General features: G+C 46.2%; 1 protein-coding gene across 1 annotated transcript; it reads left to right on the plus strand.

The window, feature by feature from the left end:
• The first annotated feature begins 1218 nt into the window (after positions 1-1218).
• On the plus strand, positions 1219-21767 carry LOC125543619 (uncharacterized). Its single transcript, XM_087515075.1, has 11 exons — positions 1219-1317; positions 1709-1783; positions 2079-2158; positions 18008-18499; positions 18915-19204; positions 19380-19501; positions 19611-19684; positions 19924-19986; positions 20095-20231; positions 21270-21491; positions 21579-21767. Exons 1-5 carry the CDS (start codon positions 1219-1221, stop codon positions 18979-18981), a joined length of 813 nt encoding a protein of 270 aa, XP_087371201.1. The 3' UTR covers positions 18982-19204; positions 19380-19501; positions 19611-19684; positions 19924-19986; positions 20095-20231; positions 21270-21491; positions 21579-21767.
• The last annotated feature ends 2334 nt before the right edge of the window (positions 21768-24101 follow it).

Genomic DNA, 24101 nt, shown 5'->3' on the forward strand with positions numbered 1-24101 from the left:
GGTTTTCCCTAGTGGTGTTTCCTATTCCAAGAGGGGAAAGGAGGGAAGGAGAGGGAGAGGGAAAGGAAAGACGGGGCCATGCCCCCTCCCCCTAGTCCAATTCGGGGGAGCAAGCGGAGAGCTTCCCCAGCCCCTCTACGGGGGAGCGGGTATGCCTTGTTCCTTACTTATTAAGGGGACTTGGATTTCCAATTCATCCGTTCCTCCGCGGGCTCCTGGAGTTTTACGGCATCCAACTGCATAATTTCACTCCTGCTTCCATATCACACATCGCCGGCTATGTTGCCCTCTGCGAGTTATTCCTGGGCTGCGAGGCTCATTTCGAACTGTGGAAAAGGTTATTTTGCCTCGTCCCCCGCACACAGAAGGGGTCACTTTATCAAGTGGGCGGAGCCGAAATATAGCGCATCGCCAAAACCGGATACCTGTCCGGTACTCCAAAGAAGACGTCCGAAGACTGGCCTTCGGAATGGTTTTATATGTAGGACGTCCCCCTTCCGGACCCTGTTCGGCGGGGTCTTCCTGAGTTCGACAATGCTCCTCTGAAGAAACACCGAAGTTGGCGCCCACGGAGCCCCCAGGAGGAAGACAACGGAGAAGTCCTTTACCTGATGAACCGGATTAAAGCGCTGGCTCAATCAGGATTGACAGTAATCGAGGTTATGTCAATATGCATAATGCGGGGAGTGCAGCCACTTAAATATCGAGGGCACCCCTTGTGGTGTTTTAACGGGGAAGATGATGCCACCCGTTGCGGGCGTAAGAGCCTGGAAAACGCTGCTGCTTTAGCAAAAATTATGTCCGAGTTGTTCAAGGGAGAGGAAGAGGAGTTCATCCGCATCAAGCCACGGGATGGATTCTCCATGTACAACCCTCCAAGCTGGGTGAGTTATATCTCCTTACTCCCATTCTTCGCGCATTCTTTGTCGTAGGTACTCACATTGCCATTTTGCGGCAGGAACTGCGAAAAGCCATAAGGGAGGTCAACAGCCCATCTCTGCAACCAGAGGACCCTGACCGGGCCCTCGGTCCCAGACTCGAAGAAGATCCGAACATATTCGTGGAGCTGATAGATCGACAGTTCTATCAATTAAGCTGTGATGATGCCATGGTGGCCATTACGGCCGACTATCCCGGACTGCTTCCTGCGTCGCACGTAAGAAAAACCAAAAATCCCAACTCCAAAAACTAGGAGAGCTGCAGCCGGTGGATGCCGTGATGGACGGGAAGGTGATGGCGAAGGGGAGTTTCGGTGAAGCAAAATTTGATGATGCCATAATGGTGGATTCTGGTGGGTTGCAGGGCGAGGAAGAGGGAGTAGCCTGGCGCTGATACAGAATATTGGCCTCTCCCCATGACCCGCCTCTCCCACCAGAGCACAACTAGGTTTACTTTTGCCTCCCTTTTGATTGCAATTCCTTGTGTGAGCTCCTCCCTCTAATTCATGTCCTCCTAATTTATTTTTTCAGTCATCTAGGATTTGTATGGGTCTGGGTTCCTACAATGATGGCAGCAAAGGCAACAAAGACCACTTTGCAACCTTGCTGAACTGTGTTACTGAACTGAAAGTACTGTAGCAATCCTTCTGGTTTGGTAGCTAAAACCAAGATACTTAGCTTGTTAATGCCTTCATTTTTTGTAGTAAAAACCATGATTCCAGCATTTGTAGAGTATTAGATTTTAGTTGTTTGTTTTAGTTTGTTTTCAGGGTTCAGTAAATTCTGTATCAATATTTAAAGTTTTCGTATCAACCAAGAATGAGGAAGGCTCGCTTCTGATTGTTGTATGCCAACCCATGTTTTCTATTTGTATATGGTTGTGTTTTTTTAGTTGGCCTGCATGTAATAATTAGTAATTAATGTCTGGATTACTTTCAACCAAATATTTTGAAAGTTGCTTGTTCTTTTGTACATATCTATGTTGGATTATCAATGCATGATCTAATTATCGTTTTCTTCATATCGATATCCTATTAGTTACTAACTACATCAAGGGACATCTTCATGTTGTTGTTTTTCTTACAAATCCACTCGTTGCTTGTGGACATGATGGTTTAATTTCTTTGATATTTTCTTCAGTTTAGGGACGGCACCAGTTCTACCACCGATGGTGTTGCATGTAAGCTGGATGTTCTCATTGTTCTGTTGGCTCTGATCGGGTGAGTTCTTCCCTATTTCCTTTTTTGATGCCTCCATATGCACAACCTATCATGGTTTTAGTTGTAGTGTGAATGTTTTACAGTTTATATATTTGTTGCCTTCTCTGGTAGTGTGGATGCTATGAAGTTAAGGTTCTTAAAATGAATGATGTTTATAGAAGGTAGATACAGTTTTGTCATCCATTCATGATCATAGTTGGCCTCTCTTAGTGGTTAGTATATGGTAAATCTAATAGTTGTTCTTGATAGTGATGAAGGATGTGAGGTACAACTATTGAAGTGACATTAATTTTGGTTTTTGCTTCCTATCCGCAGCCTCTTCTACACTAGGTGAGAAACTGGTTAAAATAGTAAATTTTATTACTTTCCTAGAAATATCTTCCGAGAAACATGATTATTATGTTCAGTAGTGTTGCTTCGCTATTCCAAAGGCACATGGAAGTTTACATAAAAAGAATATTACAGTTTTTTTGGATCTTTAGAAAAGGAAAACACTCGACGATCTGGCTCTATCTCAGGTATATGCTCCCTCGCCCGCAAGATCCGCTCTCTCCCATCTATGCATCACGGCAGCACTCCAGCGCCTCTTGTGGATTCTCACCAGATCAGGCCACCTCACTCACCTTCAGGTAAACCTTGAGCGACGACACAATATGTTTTCGCGAACTAATCTTCTTTAGTCAACCTATCGATCCTTGTTGCGTGTGCTTCTTAATCAACATGTGAACAATCTGTTGATGCATGGAAATACATGCTAATCTCCTATTTTCTTGCTGCCTGCAAGATAGTATATGCATGAATCCTGTTCAATTACAACAACCTGAAAGCCATGTTATTCTCAGAAAAAATATCATATACGGTTGTATGCATATGCCTCTTGATATTTACCAGCTCTCCTTTAAGATTTCCTAACTAGCATAGATATCCTAGCTAAAACATAAGAGGTCGAATTTGTAAATGTTAACTACACATTAAGTTACTATCACAATTGTTTAACATCACTATTGATTATGACTCAGGTTTGTAAATAGTCATCCATACCATAGGTATGTACGTTAATGCAGAAGCACTACTATGGAATTAGATGTAGTAACTGCATCATTCTGAACATTTTAGCAAGTTCATGCATTAACCTTAGGGTCCATCGATGAAACAAAGCCAATCATATGAATTAAAAGAGCTACTGAAATAAAATGGAAAGAACAAAGAGAAAATTGAAGGTTATCTATATGAAAATTCAGAGAATGGGATAGGAGAGGTGGTTCTTCCCAATAGGAAAAAGAGTGGAGTATAGTACTGTTATCCTGCCTTTTCTACTACAATCCCAGTTAGCATAATAATGTGACATGGAAAATCATATTATCGATTCAATTATGATTCAAGCAACATGAACAATTATCCATGAAATTCACTTCTAAACCCTGATTTTATTTAGTTTTAACTTCGGGATAGGCATATACTGTATTGTAATTGCCAGACTTCCAAAATTCTACTATTACCATTGTTTAACAACACTCTTTTTGTCACGGGAATATAATAGATGGATAAATGTCTCAAATAATACATTATGAAGTTTCCAACACTTGCTTACAATGTCTTTCTTGTGTAATCAGTCTTCCGTGATGGACAAAGTTAAGATCCCAACAAAAGTGCTTCTTGATGCTATAATGCAGCAACTTAACCTTCCAAATTGCAGTTTTCTAAACAGAAAGTGCTTCTTGATGCTATGATACAGCTTCTGTACCCATCTTCATGGTTGAAATAATTTTCTGCAATCTGTGACACATTTTGCTTCAGTTTCCATATGTCTTGCTTCATGCTATCAGCATTGTTAATCATTTATCTTTATCTTTCTTTCCCTTTACAGCCTACTTGAATGGATATGGTTCCTGAGAGACCATTTCTTATGCATCAGGTCCTGAAGGTGGATGTTGCTTGTTTAGATATCTATGATTCCAAATTATTCAAAACGGTTCATGTTATACTGGATGCTATTTTATTGAGAGTGGCTTCGAACAATATGGCATGAACATATTTGTTTTCTCTTTGGACAATAATGAAATGATCTTTATGCATATAAAATGGTTATTGATACCATAATTCTTGGTTTTAATTAGCTTCTTGCGCTAACCGGTTTGAGCCATTCTACTATCTGTAATACAATCCACATTGCATCATCTTTCCATTTATGTCTCTTAAGGAGTCGCTAGACACAACCGATGGCTCAAGAGCACCGCACCACGCAAGGGAAAAAAATCACCGCACCACGCTACACGTGGGAAAGAAAAAACAACGAGGGCGCACCGCACCATGCGAGGGAAAAAAACCACTGCACTGCGCGAGGGACGCTCTCGACGTGCAGGCCGCCAGCCAGCTTTCTCCTCAATCCCTGTTCCCTTCACTACTAGGAAAACGCTTATAGATAGAAGTTTACCAGTAGCGTTTGTTTATAACCCCATGCTACTACTAGTTAGTAGTAGCGCTGGCTATAAAGAGCGCTATTGGTATCAGTTAGCAGCAGCGCTTGTTACATAGCCCCACGCTACTGCTAAGTGTAACACACCACACCCCACGGTCACAAAATAGCAGCAGCGCCTGTCGTCCAACCTGCGCTACAGCTAGTGGGCCTAGCAGTAGCGCTGGCCCATTTCCCGCGCTGCTGTTAAGCCCACTACCCCCCCCCCCCCCCCCCCCCGCGCCCCCCGGCCCTGCCGACCTCATCTCACTCTCACTCACACTCCCACACTCCTTCGGCCCTCTCGATCCCCCACATGCCGTCGTCGACCCCTGCAATGCCGTCCCCCGCGCCGGCCCTCCTCCCTGCGTCGGCCGCCCTCGCCCGCTGTCGGTGTCAAAACCGCGGATCTCGGGTAGGGGGTCCCGAACTGTGCGTCTAGGGAGGATGGTAACAGGAGGCAGGGGACACGATGTTTTACCCAGGTTCGGGCCCTCTTGATGGAGGTAAAACCCTACGTCCTGCTTGATTATTCTTGATAATATGAGTAGTACAAGAGTTGATGTACCACGAGATCAAAGAGGCTAAACCCTAGAAGCTAGCCTATGGTATGATTGTATGTTGTCCTACGGACTAAAACCCTCCGGTTTATATAGACACTGGAGGGGGCTAGGGTTACACAAGGTCAGTTACAAAGGAGGAGATATACATATCCGTATTGCCTAGCTTACCTTCCACGCCAAGTAGAGTCCCATCCGGACACGGGACGAAGTGTTCAATCTTGTGTCTTCATAGTCCAACAATCCGGCCAAAGGATATAGTCCGGCTGTTCGGAGACCCCCTAATCCAGGACTCCCTTAGTAGCCCCCGAACTAGGCTTCAATGACGTCAAGTCCGACACGCAGTATTGTCTTCGGCATTGCAAGGGGGGTTCTTCTCCAAATTTTGAATGTTTGTCAAGTAGTGTCCGGCACCATAAATGTTGGACTTCTTGGCTTCTTCGCCCAATAAGGGCTATCTTCCACGCGTCGAATGAATACGAGGAGATAGGGCGTTTTTACATTCACCCCCCTAGCCAGATAAATAAATTATCTATTAAAGGGATGGGGATTCTTAGATCCAATCCATACCATCCTCCCCCAGCGAGAATCCATCAAAGCGCGCTTCGGAAAAATACACTCCAGCATGGCCGACCTCCGCAGCTCATCCTCCCGCCCCCGTAGCCCTAAGCCCGGTGATTGGGAGAGGTGTTCTGTCCCACACAGTCGATTAGTCGAACTGCAGACCAAGGGATTTCTCCCTCCAGCGTATATGGTTCCCGTCCGAGCCAGGCTCGCCACCTACAATGGCGGGGAGCAAGCGGAGAGCTTCCCCAGCCCCTCTACGGGGGAGCGGGTATGCCTTGTTCCTTACTTATTAAGGGGACTTGGATTTCCAATTCATCCGTTCCTCTGCGGGCTCCTGGAGTTTTACGGCCTCCAACTGCATAATTTCACTCCTGCTTCCATATCACACATCGCCGGCTATGTTGCCCTCTGTGAGTTATTCCTGGGCTGCGAGGCTCATTTCGAGCTATGGAAAAGGTTATTTTGCCTCGTCCCCCGCACACAGAAAGGGGTCACTTTATCAAGTGGGCGGAGCCGAAATATAGTGCATCGCCGAAACCGGATACCTGTCCGGTACTCCGAAGAAGACGTCCGAAGACTGGCCTTCGGAATGGTTTTATATGTAGGACGTCCCCCTTCCGGACCCTGTTCGGCGGGGTCTTCCTGAGTTCGACAATGCTCCTCTGAAGAAACACCGAAGTTGGCGCCCACGGAGCCCCCAGGAGGAAGACAACGGAGAAGTCCTTTACCTGATGAACCGGATTAAAGCGCTGGCTCAATCAGGATTGACAGTAATCGAGGTTATGTCAATATGCATAATGCGGGGAGTGCAGCCACTTAAATATCGAGGGCACCCCTTGTGGTGTTTTAACGGGGAAGATGATGCCACCCGTTGCGGGCGTAAGAGCCTGGAAAATGCTGCTGCTTTTAGCAAAAATTATGTCCGAGTTATTCAAGGGAGAGGAAGAGGAGTTCATCCGCATCAAGCCACGGGATGGATTCTCCATGTACAACCCTCCAAGCTGGGTGAGTTATATCTCCTTACTCCCATTCTTCGCGCATTCTTTGTCGTAGGTACTCACATTGCCATTTTGCGGCAGGAACTGCGAAAAGCCATAAGGGAGGTCAACAGCCCATCTCTGCAACCAGAGGACCCTGACCGGGCCCTTGGTCCCGGACTCGAAGAAGATCCAAACATATTCGTGGAGCTGATAGATCGACAGTTCTATCAATTAAGCTGTGATGATGCCATGGTGGCCATTATGGCCGACTATCCCGGACTGCTTCCTGCGTCGCACGTAAGAAAAACCAAAAATCCCAACTCCAAAAACTAGGATCCCCTTTTAGACACTTCACCTACCATATACATATGGTGTTTTACAGGGAAGGCATTTGGGACGCCGTGCCGAACCCGTAGCAACTCGCCAACAAGAGGAACCGAGGCCGGGCGGGACAAAAAGGAAGGCGGTCAGGACGGAGACGCCAGCGCAGAGGTATGACAAAAACCCCGCTCCGTGGTTGTCATCTTTCTCAAAATGTAATGACGTCCATGTTTCTTTAACAAAAAAACCGCTCGCCGGAATATGTCCGGTGAGGCTGCCAATCATGCTTCCACTAGTCGAGCTCCAGGACCGGACATAGAGGCGGAAGCCGACATGGGGCGGATGCCGGATACTCCCCCTACAGAGGATGCGGATAGACTATCCACTACAAATTCAAAAGTGGAGAGCGCCATGAATCATAGGCGTCGCTGAGCCGTACTCCATGACGCTTGCTTCTCCCTAGAGGCATTTGATGCCTTCAATTCTGGAGACGCGTACCTCCGTGCTGCTCAAAATGGTCTAGCTAGAGCCTCAGACCAGTATGTAAGGGATGTACGGATAAGCAAATCTGACGATTATATGTATCAGTAGCCCCTGAGACTTGAAACAGTTAGGAGAACTAATTTAAGGATCATATATTGTGCAGGTTCTTACAGAGAAGAATACTCGACTGTCACAGGAGCTAGAGGAATGCAAGACCCAACTTCGGGCCGCCGTTGCCGCATTGGAGGAACCTAAAAAGTCCCCAGCTGGTAACATTTGTTTCAAAGAATGATAGGTACCATATAGCATGCGACGTGGCTGCAGATCTAACAATAGATATTGCAGATGAATCCAGAGAGAATCCGGAGGACCAGCATGCGGTACGACAGCTAAAGGCTGGCGAACGCGTGCTGACTGAGGTCAGGCGGGAGAAAAACAATCACCAAGACGCCAATACCAAGCTGAGCGTGGAACTGAAAGATGTTCGAGCCCAGCTTGCAGACTCCGAGAAGGAGAATAAGCGACTTCGACGCGGCATTTTCAGTAAGTGCTTGAATGAACCCTTAAAAAGGGGACGGCGGAAAAGCCGGCTAACAGAGTTATGTCTGCAGGTATGCTGACGGGTCGTCCCGTGGAGGAGATGCCCGGGTCTGCGGGTGATCTTCTATCTGAGCTTTCACAACTGCACGAACAAGTTCGGCAGGTGATGCAAGGTATTGCCCAGGCCTTGTGGCCATCAGTCTCCCTGCCAGAAGGCCTTGGAGAGCTTGTGGAGAAGCTCAAGGGAGCACGGCGGCGCTTCCGATTATGGAAGATATCGGCCTGCCGTCAAGGTGCCAGGGAAGCCTGGGCCATGGTGAAGACGCGGTATACCAAGGCTGACCCAAACCACATGGCCGAGGACGGACCTGTGGGGCCCGATGGGAAAGAGATCCCCGTTAGCTTAGTCTATGGGCAAGTAGAATTAGCCGCAAAGTATTCCCAACAAGATTGTAGGCTAGACCACCTTTTGGTTGGTATAGAAGAGAAATTTAGTCAGTCTACATGACTATGTAATTAAAGTGACATGTATAATTCCTTCTAGCCGGATTGTAAATCATTTGTCATGGCGGACCTTTTCTCTTCAACCTCGGGACCCGATAGTCCGGAGTGTGTCCGAATACCCGCTCAGTTATATAAGAACCGGGGTATGCATGGAAACAAGGCGTAGGGGTCATTAGTGCTTGAACAGACAAGTACCCATCTAGTTATGTTATATTACATGGGTAGAAAGAAACATCTTCCAGGGAGAATAGTTCTGTTAGGGGTTCCTTTCCCTGGGTACACATGCCCTAAAGTGCATGTCTGGACTATGAGCGGAGCCACAGGCAAAAACATCTGGGGGCATATCTGGAAAATAAATAAAAATCATCTTTTGTTCGTCGACCGAATATTCCCTTAAGAACGCTAGCTTTCGGCTTCACCCAGTCTGAGGTACACATCCGGCTAACCCGGCAGTAACAATCGCAGAGGTGCTCCCCTTATGCCCTAGCCGAATTAACGGGAACATAGGGCATATATACAAGAGCCAGGCAACCCATCTTGGCCAAAACATAAGTCATATCGATGCATATAGTGGCGAAGAAAAGGTACATGCGGAAGAATAACACATGTGTGGGGCATGAAGCCCAGATAGATAATTAAGCTTTTGTGTAAGAAGCCCCCAGGTATAATGAGCGCGGTTAGCGCATCTATAGTGTGCAAGCGAGGCACAAGCCAGCCCTTGAAGGCCTTGAGAAAGAATAAAAGAAAGAAAGAGAAAAAAGACAGATAATGCATATGCAAAAAATGGATAGAGGAAGGAGACGAACACAGAGTCCGGCGCTAGGCGTAGAATCTTTGGAGCCTGGCTGCGTTCCATGGGTTCGGCTCAAGTCGATTATTCAATGCATCCCACAGACGGTACGCTCCACCGGTTAGAACTTGGTCAATAATGAAGGGACCTTCCCATTTGGGCTCGAACTTGGTCTTTTTATTCTCCGGCAGGCGTAGAACTAACTCACCAACGTTATAAGTTTTGGCCCGTACTTCTCTGCTTTGGTATCTGCGAGCCTGTTGCTGATAGAATGCGGAATGGGATTTTGCCACGTCGCGCTCCTCCTCCAGGGTGTCCAGACCGTCCTGTCGATCGATCTCGGCTTCTCTTTCTTCGTACATGCGCACTCAAGGTGATTCATGAATTATGTCGCAGGGCAGAACTGCCTCCGCACCGTACACCATAAAGAAGGGTGTATATCCGATAGTACGATTCGGCGTGGTCCGCAGCCCCTAGAGTACGGAGTCGAGCTCCTCTACCCAGTGCGTGTTAGACTCCTCTAAGGACCACACTAATATGGGTTTAATGCCGCTCATGATAAGACCATTTGCTCGCTCAACTTGGCCGTTGGTTTGTGGGTGATAGACTGAAGCTTAATCGAGCTTGATGCCCATGTTGCTGCACCAGAGTTTTACCTCGTCGGCCGTGAAGTTCATGCCATTGTTAGTGATGATGCTGTGGGGGACGCCATAACGGTGTACAACCCCGGATATGAAGTCTATCACCAGTCCGGATTCGGCTGTTTTAACAGGTTTGGCTTCTATCCATTTGGTGAATTTATCCACCATGACCAGTAAGTATTTTTTCTTATGGGTTCCCACTTTAAGGGGTCCAACCATGTCAAGCCCCCAAACCGTGAAGGGCCAAGTAATGGGGATTGTTTGGAGGGCGGTGGGTGGCATGTGGCTTTGGTTTGCAAAAAGCTGGCAATCGACGCAGCGTTGGACCAAGTCATGTGCGTCTGCCCGGGCCGTCGGCCAATAAAAACCTGTACGGAAGGCCTTGCTTACAAGGGCCTGGGCTGCGGCGTGGTGGCCGCTGAGTCCGGCGTGAATTTCTGCCAAGAGCTTCCGCCCTTCCTCTTCGGAGATGCACCTTTGAAGGACTCCGATAGTGCTTTTTTTATACAGCTCTCCCTCGTGGACCCTGTAGGCTTTAGATCGCTGCACTATGTAGCGTGCCTCATTTTGGTCCTCGGGAAGTTCCTGCCTAGTTAGGTAGGCCAAGAATGGTTCTGTCCACGGAGCCATGATGGCCATTATGACGTGGGCTGAAGGTGTTATTTCGGTGGCAGAGCCTCCGATTATGTCAGAGTGTTCGGTATCGGGCATTTTGGCCGGGTCCGGACTATTGTTACTGGTGTCCCCTTCCCATACCACGGATAGCTTAAACAACCTCTCCAAAAAGATGTTGGGGGACCGCATCGCATTTTGCGCCGATGCGGTGAGGATATCCGCCGCCTGATTGTTTTCCTGAGCCACATGATGAAATTCGAGCCCCTCGAACCGAGCTGACATCTTTAGGACGGTGTTTCAATAGGCCGCCATCTTTGGATCCTTGGCATCGAAGTCTCCATTTATTTTGGATATTGCAAGGTTTGAATCCCCACGCACCTCCAGGCGTTGAATGCCCATGGAAACTGCCATCCGAAGACCATGTAACAGGGCTTCGTATTCGGCTGCGTTGTTGGAGTCTGTATACAGTATCTGCAGTATGTATTGCACTGTATCTCCGGTTGGGGACATCAGGACGACGCCAGCCCCCAGACCGGCCAGCATTTTGGAGCCGTCGAAGTGCATGATCCAATTGGAGTATGCGCCGTACTCTTTAGGGAGTTCGACTTCCGTCCATTCGGCGACAAAGTCAGCCAATACTTGTGATTTAATGGCTCACCGAGGTTTATATGTTATGTCGAACGGGAGGAGCTCAATGGCCCATTTGGCAATCCGGCCCGTGGCGTCGCGGTTGTTTATAATATCATTAAGTGGCACTTCCGAGGCTACAGTAATCGAACACTCTTGAAAGTAGTGTCGCAGCTTCCGGGATGCCATGAATGCTGCATAGGCTATCTTTTGATAATGTGGGTACCATGATTTGCATGGAGTGAGGACAGTGGATACATAATATACCGGCTATTGAAGAGGGAATTTATGTCCGTCCGCTTCTTGTTCGACGACGAGCACTGCGCTTACAACCTGATGAGTTACCGCAATGTACAATAGCATTGGTTTGCCGATGTTTGGCGCGGCCAGGATTGGGTTGGTTGCCAGTATGGCTTTTATTTCTTCCAATCCGGCTGTGGCAGCGTCTGTCCACTCGAAGTGTTCGGTGCGCCGAAGGAGGAGATAAAGGGGTAATGCCTTTTCTCCTAAGCAGGAGATAAAGCGGCTTAGAGCCACCACACATCCAGTTAATTTCTGGATTTGTTTGAGGTCCGTTGGGATAGCCAACTGTGACAGAGCTCGGATTTTGGCCGGATTAGCTTCAATTCCTCTACTGGAGACAATGAAGCCCAGGAGCTTTCCGGCTGGTACGGCTAAAACGCATTTTTCTGGATTGAGCTTGATGTCGTATGTTCGGAGGTTGTTGAATGTGGGCCTCAAGTCGTCTATTAGAGAGTCAACGTGTTTGGTTTTAACGACCACATCATCTACGTATGCCTATACTGTTTTGCCGATCTATTTCTCTAGACATGTCTGAATCATGCGCTGATATGTTGCGCCGGTGTTTTTGAGCCCAAAAGGCATTGTGTTGAAACATAAGGGGCCGTATGGTGTGATAAATGTCGTTGCGGCTTGGTCGGACTCCGCCATCTTTATTTGGTGGTAGCCGGAGTATGCGTCTAGGAAACACAATGACTCGTGTCCTGCGGTAGCATCGATAATTTGATCAATGCGGGGGAGGGGGAAGGGATCCTTTGGGCAAGCCCTGTTGAGGTCCTTGAAGTCGACACATAGGTGCCAGGATTTGTCCTTCTTTGGTACCATCACCAGGTTTGCTAGCTAGTCCGGGTGTTTTATTTCTCTAATGAATCTGGCCTACAATAACTTGGCTAGTTCCTCTCCCATATTTTGTCTCTTAGGTTCAGAGAAATGTCGAAGAGCCTGCTTGACCGGCTTGAATCCCTTTAGGATATTGAGGCTGTGCTCGGCCAGCCTGCGTGGGATTCCTGGCATGTCTGAGGGGTGCCAGGCGAATATGTCCCAGTTCTCGCGCAGGAACTCTCGTAGTGCGGCGTCCACGGCGGGGTTTAACTGTGCCCCGATGGAGGCTGTTTTTGTATGGTCCGTTGGGTGGACTTGGAATTTGACTATTTCATCCACTGGTTTAAAAGAGGTGGACTTGGATCTCTTGTCAAGTATCACATCGCACCTGTCCACTTTGGAGCGTAGCACAGTTAATTCCTCGGCCGAAAGGGCTTCGGATAATGCCTCGAGGGCCAATGCGGCTGTTTTGTTTTCGGCGCGGAGTGCTGTGTCCGGATCACTAGTGAGAGTGATGATTCCGTTGGGCCCGGGCATTTTGAGCTTCATGTACCCATAATGGGGTATGGCTTGAAAGATCGTGAATGCCTCTCGTCCTAAAAGGGCGTGGTATCCACTACTAAACGGGGCCACTTGGAATGTAATTTCTTCGGACCTATAGTTCTCCTGCGTGCCGAATACCACATCTAGTGTGATTTTGCCAGCACAGTGTGCTTCCCGACTGGGGATGATTCCTATGAAGGTTGTGCTGCTTTGCTCAATGCGGTTCCAGTCTATTTCCATTTTTTTGAAGAGTTTCCTCATAAATGAGGTTTAATCCACTGCTGCCATCCATGGGTACTTTGGTGAGTCGAAAGCCGTCCACAATTGGACTGAGGACCAGTGCAGCTGGTGCTCGGGCTGTTCGGAATTTAGGTTCGTCACTGGCATTGAAGGTAATAGCCGTGTCACTCCATGGATTCATTGCTGCCACGTGGCAGATTTTGGCGAGGCTGCGAAGTGTTCGCTTACGCCTATTATTTGATGCGAAGGATTCAAAGACTATTAATACCATATTGTTATCCACGGGATGGTGCTAGATCCTCACCACTTTTGGCCACCTGCCGGAGTATCCAACATGCTCTAAGGCTGTGTGTTGGTATGGTATCCGCTGTACTATGAATTTTGCAGGGTCTGTTAAGCCATCCCTCCAATACGGTTACATGCCCTGTAGAGGGTTTTTGTTTCTTTGTAACTAACTCGGGTGTCTTATGATAGTGCACCCTTTTACTTCGGACTAGCTGTCTATTCCGAGCCGGATTATCCCAAAATTTTGTTTCATTTTTCCAGGCGCTTTCCCTCGCACAGTACTTTCGTACTATGGAAGCCAAGTCAACGAAGCGTGATATGTCACGGCGACTTAAGGCGTTAAGGATTCCCTTGTCCGTGCAATTATTGTAGAAGAATGAGACTGCGTCTTCCTCGCGAGAGTCCTTAACCTTGTTCATCACAAGGAGGAATCTGGCCCAATAATGATGTACTATTTCATGGGGCTCTTGCCTGATGTGGGAAAGATCATTTATGTCTGGGTGGGTTGGTGGATTTGAGTCCGAACCCCTACCCGATCTGAGACCCAGGGGCCGATGAGTTTCCAATCTTGGAAGTTCGGATTCCGGAGTGTTGCCCGATAAGTCTGGCACGCTGCCTAGGTTCAGGGCTTGGGTGATGTCCTCCTGTAAACGGGAATCCGGCTCGGAGAGCTCAGGAATCCGGACATAGTTAGTCCTCAAGATAGAGGAAGAATCGCCGCATTGTTCCTCCACCACCGCAATATGATGGGTGACCAGTGGAGAGTTAATCTCCCTTTGATCGGGTTTAAGCCCAATCCGATCATAGTCTGTAGCGACTCCCAAGGCGGCGATACAATCCAAGAGCTCGTTTAGGGAAGAGAGCTCCATTGGATCCATCTTCTCGGCAAATTCCGAGCGGACGTGGAGGCTGTTTTTGATGACCCGAGAGGTCATCGTCGGTGCAGCGGCCGAACGGGCGGTCATGATGAAACTGCCAAGCCGGGGAGTTTGGCTGACAGCCAGGGCTCCCCCGTCGGTAATGTTGTTTTTAACAACGAGACGAGGCATCCTTCCTTACGGCGACGACATAGTGGAACTCTCAATGAAAGCACCAATGTCGGTGTCAAAACCGGCGGATCTCGGGTAGGGGGTCCCGAACTGTGCGTCTAGGGCGGATGCTAATAGGAGGTAGGGGACACGATGTTTTACCCAGGTTCGGGCCCTCTTGATGGAGGTAAAACCCTACGTCCTGCTTGATTATTCTTGATAATATGAGTAGTACAAGAGTTGATCTACCATGAGATCACAGAGGCTAAACCCTAGAAGCTAGCCTATGGTATGATTGTATGTTGTCCTACGGACTAAAACCCTCCGGTTTATATAGACACTGGAGGGGGCTAGGGTTACACAAGGTCGGTTACAAAGGAGGAGATATACACATCCGTATTGCCTAGCTTGCCTTCCACGCTAAGTAGAGTCCCATCCGGACACGAGACGAAGTCTTCAATCTTGTGTCTTCATAGTCCAAAAGTCCGGCTGTCCGAAGACCCCATAATCCAGGACTCCCTCACCCGCGCCAGCCCTCCTTCCCGACGGCCGCCCAGCTCACCCACGTCGGCCTCCCTCCTCCGCCCACCGCCCCGGCCCCCGCGACGTCCCTCCTCCACCAAGAGGTACTCCTCCCTCCTCCCTCCCTCCCTAGTTATAGTTATTAGAGTAGTTATTTTGAATTATGTAGTTGAAAAAATGTAGGTTATTAGAATAATTTAGGTTATGCATGATCGAACCCTTGCTTGGACAGATTAGGTATGAACCCTAGTTAATTTGTATGAACCCTAGGTTTTTAAATTTAGCTAGGTTTTAAAGTTAGGACAGAAATTTAGCTAGGTTTTTAATTAGGTGTAGTTAATAGAATTTAGGTGTTTTAAGTGTATTTAAAAGAGTTTTAGGTGTTTTAGTTGTTTTAGGTGTAGTTAACAGAATTTTAGGTGTTTTAGTTGTTTGAGGTGTAGTTAATAGAATTCTAGGTATTTTTTTAGTTAAAGCAATTGTTGTTATTTTTTTAGTTAAAGCAATTTTTCCTGTTATAGGCAAATTTGCAGTGGACATGTCATATTTTGAACATGTCACATTTTGGACATGTCATATTTTTCTGAGTGGCCTATGTTTTGCCAGAAATGTCAATTCGTTTACGTTCTGGCAAATTTCAGGCGCTCGATATGTCCTGTTTTTAGCAAAGGTCATGTCAAATTTTGCTAAGTGTTTATTGATTTTGTTTTCATAATTAAGCATTTTGTTCTCGACGTCGATGATGCCTATCCCGCATCCTCGTCGTCGACTCGGCGGAGGACTCCTGGTTGAGCCGAGGGGCCATGTCCGGGACTGGGCTCCGCCAGGCTGGTACTGGGTTGTGCTACCTTCTCGTGAGCGCAGCTTAGTGAGTAGCCAACCCGTCGTCGACCCGGAGCTTCTTTGGTGGCGGTCACGTGGGCCTACATCGGTGGAGAGGCTTGAGTCCCCCGTGCAGGTGGTACAGCACCGTGTCACGGAGGAGAACGTGCACGTCCAGCGCTACTTGGTTGCGTTGGCGAATGGCCGGTTCTCCAATACCTGGCAAATTCTTTGGGGATCTCACCGGAGCTATGATCCGGTGATGGTTCCTTCTCTTTGGGTGTCCACCGCGGCCCACTGAACCTAGAGGAGCTATTATTCGAGATGTATTAGTGATATTATATGATGATCTTTGCTACAAACTACTATATATGTACTCGATGATGGATTATTTATTACCTATTAGTTATTTGCTTATTCAATGCAAAAGATGAGCGCGGTTTGTGCTACAACCTACTATATATGTATTCATGATGGATTATATGATGATCTTTGCTACAAACTACTACAAACTACAAATTTTAGGTGTTTTAGTTGTTATATGATGATCTTTGCTACAAACTATTATATATGTATTCAATGATGGATTATTAATTACCTATTAGGAAATGTCTGACGACGAAAGGGAATTCGCTATGTGCGAGTACTACGAAGATGAGCGCGGTCTGTGCGACAGGCCTCACTTGGTAGAAGGTCGGCGCTTCAGCATCAAGCTCAAAGAGACCTTCGATGTTGAAACGGTACGCAACGACGACAAGTGTTTTTTGTTATTTTTTGCACGACTTCTCTGCTTCTTCAACGTGTAATTTCCGTCTTTTACAATTCGACTAGCTTATCCCATGCCATGCAAGACGCTATATCTTGGAGAAGATGGGTTTTGAAGATCATGAAAGAATGAAGACAAAGATAATTCAACTAAGGACCCATCATGGTTATGTTTTTGCTTTAAATCTATACAATTCTGTGAACTCATCCAATTTTGGTTGCTTGAATTGGGAAGCCCTTGCAAGGCGTATGATTTTCATGAGGGTATGCTTCTCACCTTCGATCTTGGTGATCCTGACATCGATGAAAATGATATGACCATTTGGGTCCTTGTTGACACGCTTCCGGTTCTACCGCTGTGTGAGTTTCTTAAACATATTTACTAAGTAATTTATATTGTTTATTTCAAAATATTTGATAGTTTATTTCCATTGACAGCTTATTTTCATTCTTTAAAAAATGTACGAAAAATGGTAGATAGAACCTACTACTACAATGATGAAGCACAATTAACTTATAAGGAGTAAGATGGTCTTATCGCATCTTTTACTGATATTGAGAATTACAATAGCTATTATCAAACTCCTCCACATTATGGTCAATACGTGCCACTAGTGAACGTGTTGAACTACGGTAACATCAATGGAGATATCATGGTAAGATTTTCTACTATTACGACATCCATGCATGTTTTGCATAAATTCTTCTAAAACTAAACTATATTGCTAACTACAAAATTATTACTATGTTTTTGAACAGAAAATCCTGATAGATTGTGTGCCTCATCTGATGTTGACGAGAGGTCGCGTTAATGTTATGAGCTTACGGCCACCACGGCCAGGTCAGCCGCAGTATCCACATCACTCCTGTCCATACCGTATTTCTAAAAGCGAGGAAGCCATGATAATAGATGATTTCAAAAAATGTTTGAACCATCTTAGAGAGCTACTTGGAAGCAACATTGTGCGTAGGCCAAGACTTGGAGACAGGATGATCTCTGTTCTTTATTATGGAGAGTCAATTTTCCTTAATGCAGCGTCAATGCCTATCTTGTTTTATGATATTTTACTTAAGAGAGGGTAGAGTAGGTCTTATGAGAGGAGCAGGTCGTAGCTAGAATGTGTTATTATGTGCTACAATGTGTTAGAGTTGATGATGATGATGAGGAGTTGTGATTATGACTAGTGATCAACTTGTTATATGGTGTCTCATTGACGAACATTGTTTAATGGTGATGACAAGTGGTAATGAATATGCTATTTAAACAGATTAGTTCATGATGAGTTGTTATTGTATAAAAAATATATCTGTTTAAACATGTACATCACCAAAATGTTAAAAAAATAAATGTTAGCAGTAGCGCGGGCCTGAAAACGCACTACTAGTACTTGAACTTACCAGTAGCGCTGGCCTAAAAACGCACTACTGCTACAAAATAGTTGTAGCACCGTAGCAGTAGCGCTGGTGCCCGCGCTACTGGTAGCTCAAAAACCAGCGCTACTGGTAAGCATTTGCCTAGTAGTGCTTGTCTCAACCAGCCGCCACTCCATCTCCATCCCCTCCCCTCTCCCGCCGCCGCCCCGCTCCCGCTCCCCCTCTCCCTCCCCGCCGCCCGCTTCGCCTACTCCAGAGGAGGCGGGGCCCGTGGAGGAGGACAACCTTCCCAGATCCAGCGGGCATGGGAAGTCGCCGCTGGCGCGCAACCAGAGCATTGGAGGCATCGGCGGCGGCGGGGAGCTGTGTCGGATCCAGAACCTGGACGACGGCATGGAGTTCGAGCTCGGGAAGGTGCATGAGGAGGTCGTCCGTGAGGAGGTGCTGCTCGTTGGCGAGCAGATGAGGTACGATGTTGGAGGCGACGAAGGGGTCGTCTCCCTGATGGTGAGCTGGACGCGCAGTGCACCCTCGTTCCTCCCTCTTTCCTACTTCAGGTGAGCATCTCCACCCTCCTGGGAAGGTGAGATTTTTTTGCATTTCTTCCTTCTTCTTCATCCTCTCTCTCCACTGTTTTAATCTGCATTTGATTGTTGCACTGCATCTATGAGATATATGAATTTTGATTGAGACATTCATCATCACATAAATAAAATGCTAACATCCTCTAAATTCCTTAATGTAGTTGTTAAATTGCTCTTCTCTTGCTGGATTGCATCCATGATTTGTTTATCCTTGAAGCAAATACCATAACGTGAGCTTGAAGGTTTCAACGTGCTGGATTGTATGTGTTAAATTTAGATGGATTTACGCTTAAATTTCACAGTTGTCTTTACCACACTCTTTTGTATTTTGTTGCGTTTGTTGGGTGGACTGTCGTTCTGAATTCGTGTCTTTTCATCATGTCTGCAGGGTCGTCGGATTGGATGTCCTCGGTGACTTGTCAGGGTTATTGCAGGAGCACCAGAATCTGGGATAGTTCTGGCAAATATCGCTGATCCTCAGCAACCTATTGAGTCAAGATGGGAGGCTCAATTCACTACTTGGCTTGCTCGCTCCGTGATTGCTCGCTAGCTCTGTTTTGGTTCCATGATAACCAGTGTCATGAAGTCTACCACCGGCTTTCCTTTTCCTTTTCTATGCGCAGATTATTTGTTTTCTTCAGCTGCAGTTTTGATGGACAGTACTTAGTCCATGTTGAGGTAGGAAAATTTCTCCCATGTTTCTTGCTATACATATCAATTAAGATATATTTGGCAAAAGTGTGCTCTTTCGTATTTATTTTGTTAAGATAAAGGACAAATCCACAACAATGGTGATGGAGATCTATTTTATCAAACTCCTCATTTTGGTTATGAAGTTGTTTTCCCTTTTCAGTGAAGGAGCTGGTTTTGCGGCATCAGTTGAACTTAGTCAAATTAGGTGTGTTATGTATGTACGTTGGAGATGAAAATGTAACATTAGCTCTAGAACTGGTTGCCTATACTGAAGAAATACAGGTTGGTATTTTCATCCCACTACTGTACAATTTAAGTTATTTTGATATTCAATTGGGTATTTGGTGTGTTATATTCAACTTCATTTCTCTTAACATTATTGCCATGATAGGTACATATATAGACTAAGGCTTGTGTCTCCTGGGTGCATTTCCTATAAAATTAGCTCTCATCACCATAACAAAGGTATGCTGTCCATTTTTATCTTTTTTTTTTCAATGGCATTATGCTTATAACCTCTCTGATGAAATGGACAAACGAATATTTATAGTTGATATAAATCATCTTGATGCATAATAGAAGAGTTGCTGGGTTTGGACATGAGCATGATCAATTATTGTGGCCTAGATGTTTCTTGAAAGATAGTGTGCAAAAATATTATGGGTTTACGACTATCTCATTTCATAGTGGCGTGAGCTTTGTAGGAGTGGGATATCATATACAGTATGATAGATATGGAAGACAACAAGCAAAAATTCAGTTATGAGGTGATGGTTGCGTTGATCAGTACAACGTTGTCCCGAATTTTCTTTTGATTATGTTTCTTCTTGGTTTGAATATGATCGGCTGTTTCAATCTTTTTCTTCTGCTTACAGTCCACCAACAGGATTGTTGATGCCCGTAGGAGGGGGACATCGCAGTAGATGGGCTGAAGTAGGAGGCTGAGAGAAATGGGAAACAACGGATTCTAACACATAGTAGATGCCTAAGATGTCATTGATGCGCTATTGAGGTACATTCTAATAACTACAGTTCTATTGGACAACACTAGCCTCTATAGTAACATATATAGTCTGAGATTTTTCTAGGGTCATTCCTCCCAGGTGATTACAAACCTGGTCATAATGTAGCATAAGCTAAATCAAATCCAGATTTTCTTCGTTCCATCCAAGGCCACCAGTTAGTTATAAGTACTTCCAAATAGTGATCACTCAATCTTCTATAGCATGTATATACTGATGGTAGTTTCTTCCACTGAATATGTGAACCTGGAGAAGACTCCCTATGAAGGTCTCCTGACAACTAAAGTTTTACCTGCTATTAAAATGGTCGAAGCAGAGTATGCAGATCTTTAGTAGCTTCGACAGATTTTTGTTGGACTATGATTGTTTCTGTATGCTTCTTCTCAAAGAGAAAATTGTGTTCTGTTGTAGTTACAGTCAGTGGGGGCCTGAAAATTCACATCACCAAAAGAATTGTAGAATTTGATAAGAGAACAGTTTCTTAATAAGTAAATAGGACACAAATACAGTGTGTAACATTCTGATGAATGAACCTGCTGCAAGAGGCAATAAAAGTGACGATGCTTGATTTTATTAATTGTCAGGATGAAATATAAAGTAGTAAGATAAGTGTGAGCGTTCACCTAATTTGTTTTTTTACCTATTAAATGGCCAGTTGGCGACGTACTGTCAACTTGGTACATTCAACGTGCGTGTTCAGGTTTTAGGATGAAATTTAATCCAAGATCATTACTTCATGTTTTCCAATGTATATGTTGGCATCTTTGACTTTGATATGCTCATTTCACTCTATTGGGCCTGCTTTGGACCCAAGTACATTGTCGTGCAGTTGTGTGAAAAAGCATTGGGCTTGTGGTGAAACAAGTTCCAGAGAAGTACTGGCCTTTTGAAGCAACAATTGACATGGCTGTACATACAAGTTTCTTCCTTGGATGTCTATCATATGTTTTTCTGCTAGCTTCGATTTCTCTTTCTGGTCAGTTGAAGCGGTTAGTCTTGATAGGTCGACCACTTATCTTGTTTTGAAGGTTCAATGAGCATATGGTAAAGAAAGGTATCAATGGATTCACCAACGTAGATTACAAGAGTAAAGGTTTATCTAACGAGGCCTTGTCGCGGTGCTACAAGTGTTGCCCCCTCATCCCAAAGGGCAAGGTGAAGGAAGGTGCCTATGTGGTTCTTCTGCAGCTTGCAACGAGGATTGTTGTGTCCAACCTGCACAAGAATGCCAAGAAGTCCTTCTCGGAAACGTAAGCCACGATGCATTTTCTGCCATGATTTCCTTCGGTTGGATTTCGTGGATTTAGGTGTTGAAAAATTATGGGTTGTGGATGCAGGATTAAGGACATGTATCTGCACTACAACGAGAGATCTGGACAGCTTCTTTGTGGCTTCCAAACTTAAAATGTTTGTTTGAAAGTTAGTTTAGTTTTTTGTTGTGGATTCATAGCTTCTCACATGTACCGTCCTCTTAGACCTTTAGATTTCCAAAGAAATTAAATGAAGATATGGTGGTATGGTCTCAATAGTACAACTTAAAGCCTTTCATGCTTTATTTTTTTTTTGAAATTTTCTCTTGAAGAATCATGTATCTATGTTAGATCCGGTGGGAAAAGTCGGCTTCCAAGTAGAGGATGCGGGAGTGTTAGCCACATTTGGTTTTCGACTTGGCACTACTAGGGAAAACCTTATACACAGAAATTTAGCAGTAGCGCATGTCAAAAAAGGGCGCTAGTGCTAAATAGCAGTAGCGTGTGTTCGTAAACCGCGCTACAGATACAATAGTAGCAGTAGCGCGTGCGCATGAAAATGCGCTACCACTAATATCCCCTTTGCAAAACCGATAGGCTACGCACAGAAGTAGCGGTCTTGAGGAAAGCGCACTACCGCTAGCATAAGTAGCAGCGCGTTTCGCGTAGAGAGCGCTATTGTAATGGAAATAAAATAAAATAAAAAATAAATGGAAAAGTAAATGAAAAAGAAAGAACTATAAAAAGAAGAAAGGAAAAAATAAAATGTAGAGCAAAATAAATGAGAAAGCGGAAAAAAGGAGAAAGACGTAGCAGTAGCGTTTGTTCGTAAGAGGCGCTATAGCTAACGTAGCTGCAGCGCGTTTCCTAGACCCCCGTTGTAGAAATAGAAAAGGAAATAAGAAAGATGAAGGAAATTACATAGCTATAGCAGTAGTGCGTTTTGTGAAAAGCTCTACCGCTAAGTTTGACTTAACCAAAAAACCGTTTCCCCCCGGCCACCACTTGTCACATCCCTAGTTCTGGTATTACCTAGGCTAGCCTTCATGTTTGCATCATGTTTAAATTTCTTTGAAATTTAAAATGGGGATTTGTGAAACCCTCAGAATCATTCTAGATATGACCCAAATAAAAAAATTGCTCCAAAAGGTCCAAGAAAATGCTCATGTTGCTCTCTGAAAATATTGGACAGAGATAAAAACCAAACCAACATTTTCAGGAGTTCATAAGTATTTATTTTGGGCATTTGGAATTAATCCAGTAATTAATTGCTTTGGATATATATTTGCTATATATATAATATATGTCCAAAATTCTAAATTTTGGTGAGGGGCTTTGGATTAATCCCTTAGGTCCCTGCAAAATTTGACAGAAGTAAATAAAATGATTTAGTATTATTACTAAGTCAAAACAACTAACAGGAAATAAAAAAATAAAAAAGGGAAAACCTCACCTGGCTTACCTGGCCCAGGAGAGAAGCCGGCCCAGCTGGCTGGCCAGCCCAGCAGCCTCCCCCTGTCGTCTTCCTCCTCTGCGAGGAGGACGAGGGCATGTGCCCGACGCACGCGCGCACACGCGCGCCACCTCCACCCTGCTTGCTTGCCCCCTCGACGGCATGGACGCCTCTGGCGTCGCCACGCACTCCCCTCAACCCTCTCCCACTCTCCCCATGCTCATCCCCTTTCCCGAACCTCTCTCTCTCACCCCCACGAACGGCTCCGTCGCCACCGCTCGCCGTTGCCGCGGCCACCGTCACGGCCTCGCCCTCGCTTCCTGCACAGACGCTCCGCGCCGTCGTCCTTGTTCTCTCCGTCAAGCCACGCGTTGTCGGATGCCCCTAGAGCACCTCCATCGCCGTCATCTTCATCGCCGGCCACCGGAGATCGCCGTCGCCGTTCCGCTCGCGTTCGACCCTCCCCGAGCTTGCTGACGACGTCTACGGTCTCCCCGTGAGCTCTCCTCCGTTTCCGCTATGTCCCCCGCTCGATTTCGTGCTGTAGCCATGCTAGCCGCCGGACCTGAGCGGTCGCGCCGCCGTGGTACCTCCCCTAGTGGCCAGAGCCACCGCAGCCCGCGCCCGCACCTGCCACCGCTCTCAGCAGCCTCCCAGAAGGCCAACACCGCCACCCGTAGCTCCTGTCGTTCCCTGCAGCCACTTCCCCCTCGGAGCCGTGCTTCGGCCGCGGCTGCGAGCTCCGCTCCGACGAGCTCCGCTCCGACGAGCTCCGGCCACCCCGGGTCCTTCCGTCGCCTCCACTAGATGCGCGCGAGCACCAGCTCCTCGGAGATGGTTTACGCGACCCTTTTGGTCACCGGAGGACCAAATCCGAGGCCGTCCACCGCGTTCTGCCTCGCCGGCGGCTAAACGCTGGCGGCTTGACCGTGTTTGACCCCCCAGTTGACCAGTTTTAACCCGTATGGGTCATTGACATGTGGGGCCGACCCTGCTAATTTCTAATCTAGGATTAGTTTAACAACTAATTAAACCCTGTTAACTAATTGGGTCACTGATGCATGGGCCCAACCCCATTAACTAAACCAGTTTAGGTTTAATTTATTTTAGGATTAGCCACAGACACTTACGTGTGGACCCCACACGTTAGTTTTGAC

The sequence above is a fragment of the Triticum urartu genome, chromosome 3A (assembly GCF_056163025.1).
Source record: "Triticum urartu cultivar PI428250 chromosome 3A, HENAU_Tu73, whole genome shotgun sequence".
In the NCBI taxonomy this organism is placed as follows: Eukaryota; Viridiplantae; Streptophyta; class Magnoliopsida; order Poales; family Poaceae; genus Triticum; species Triticum urartu.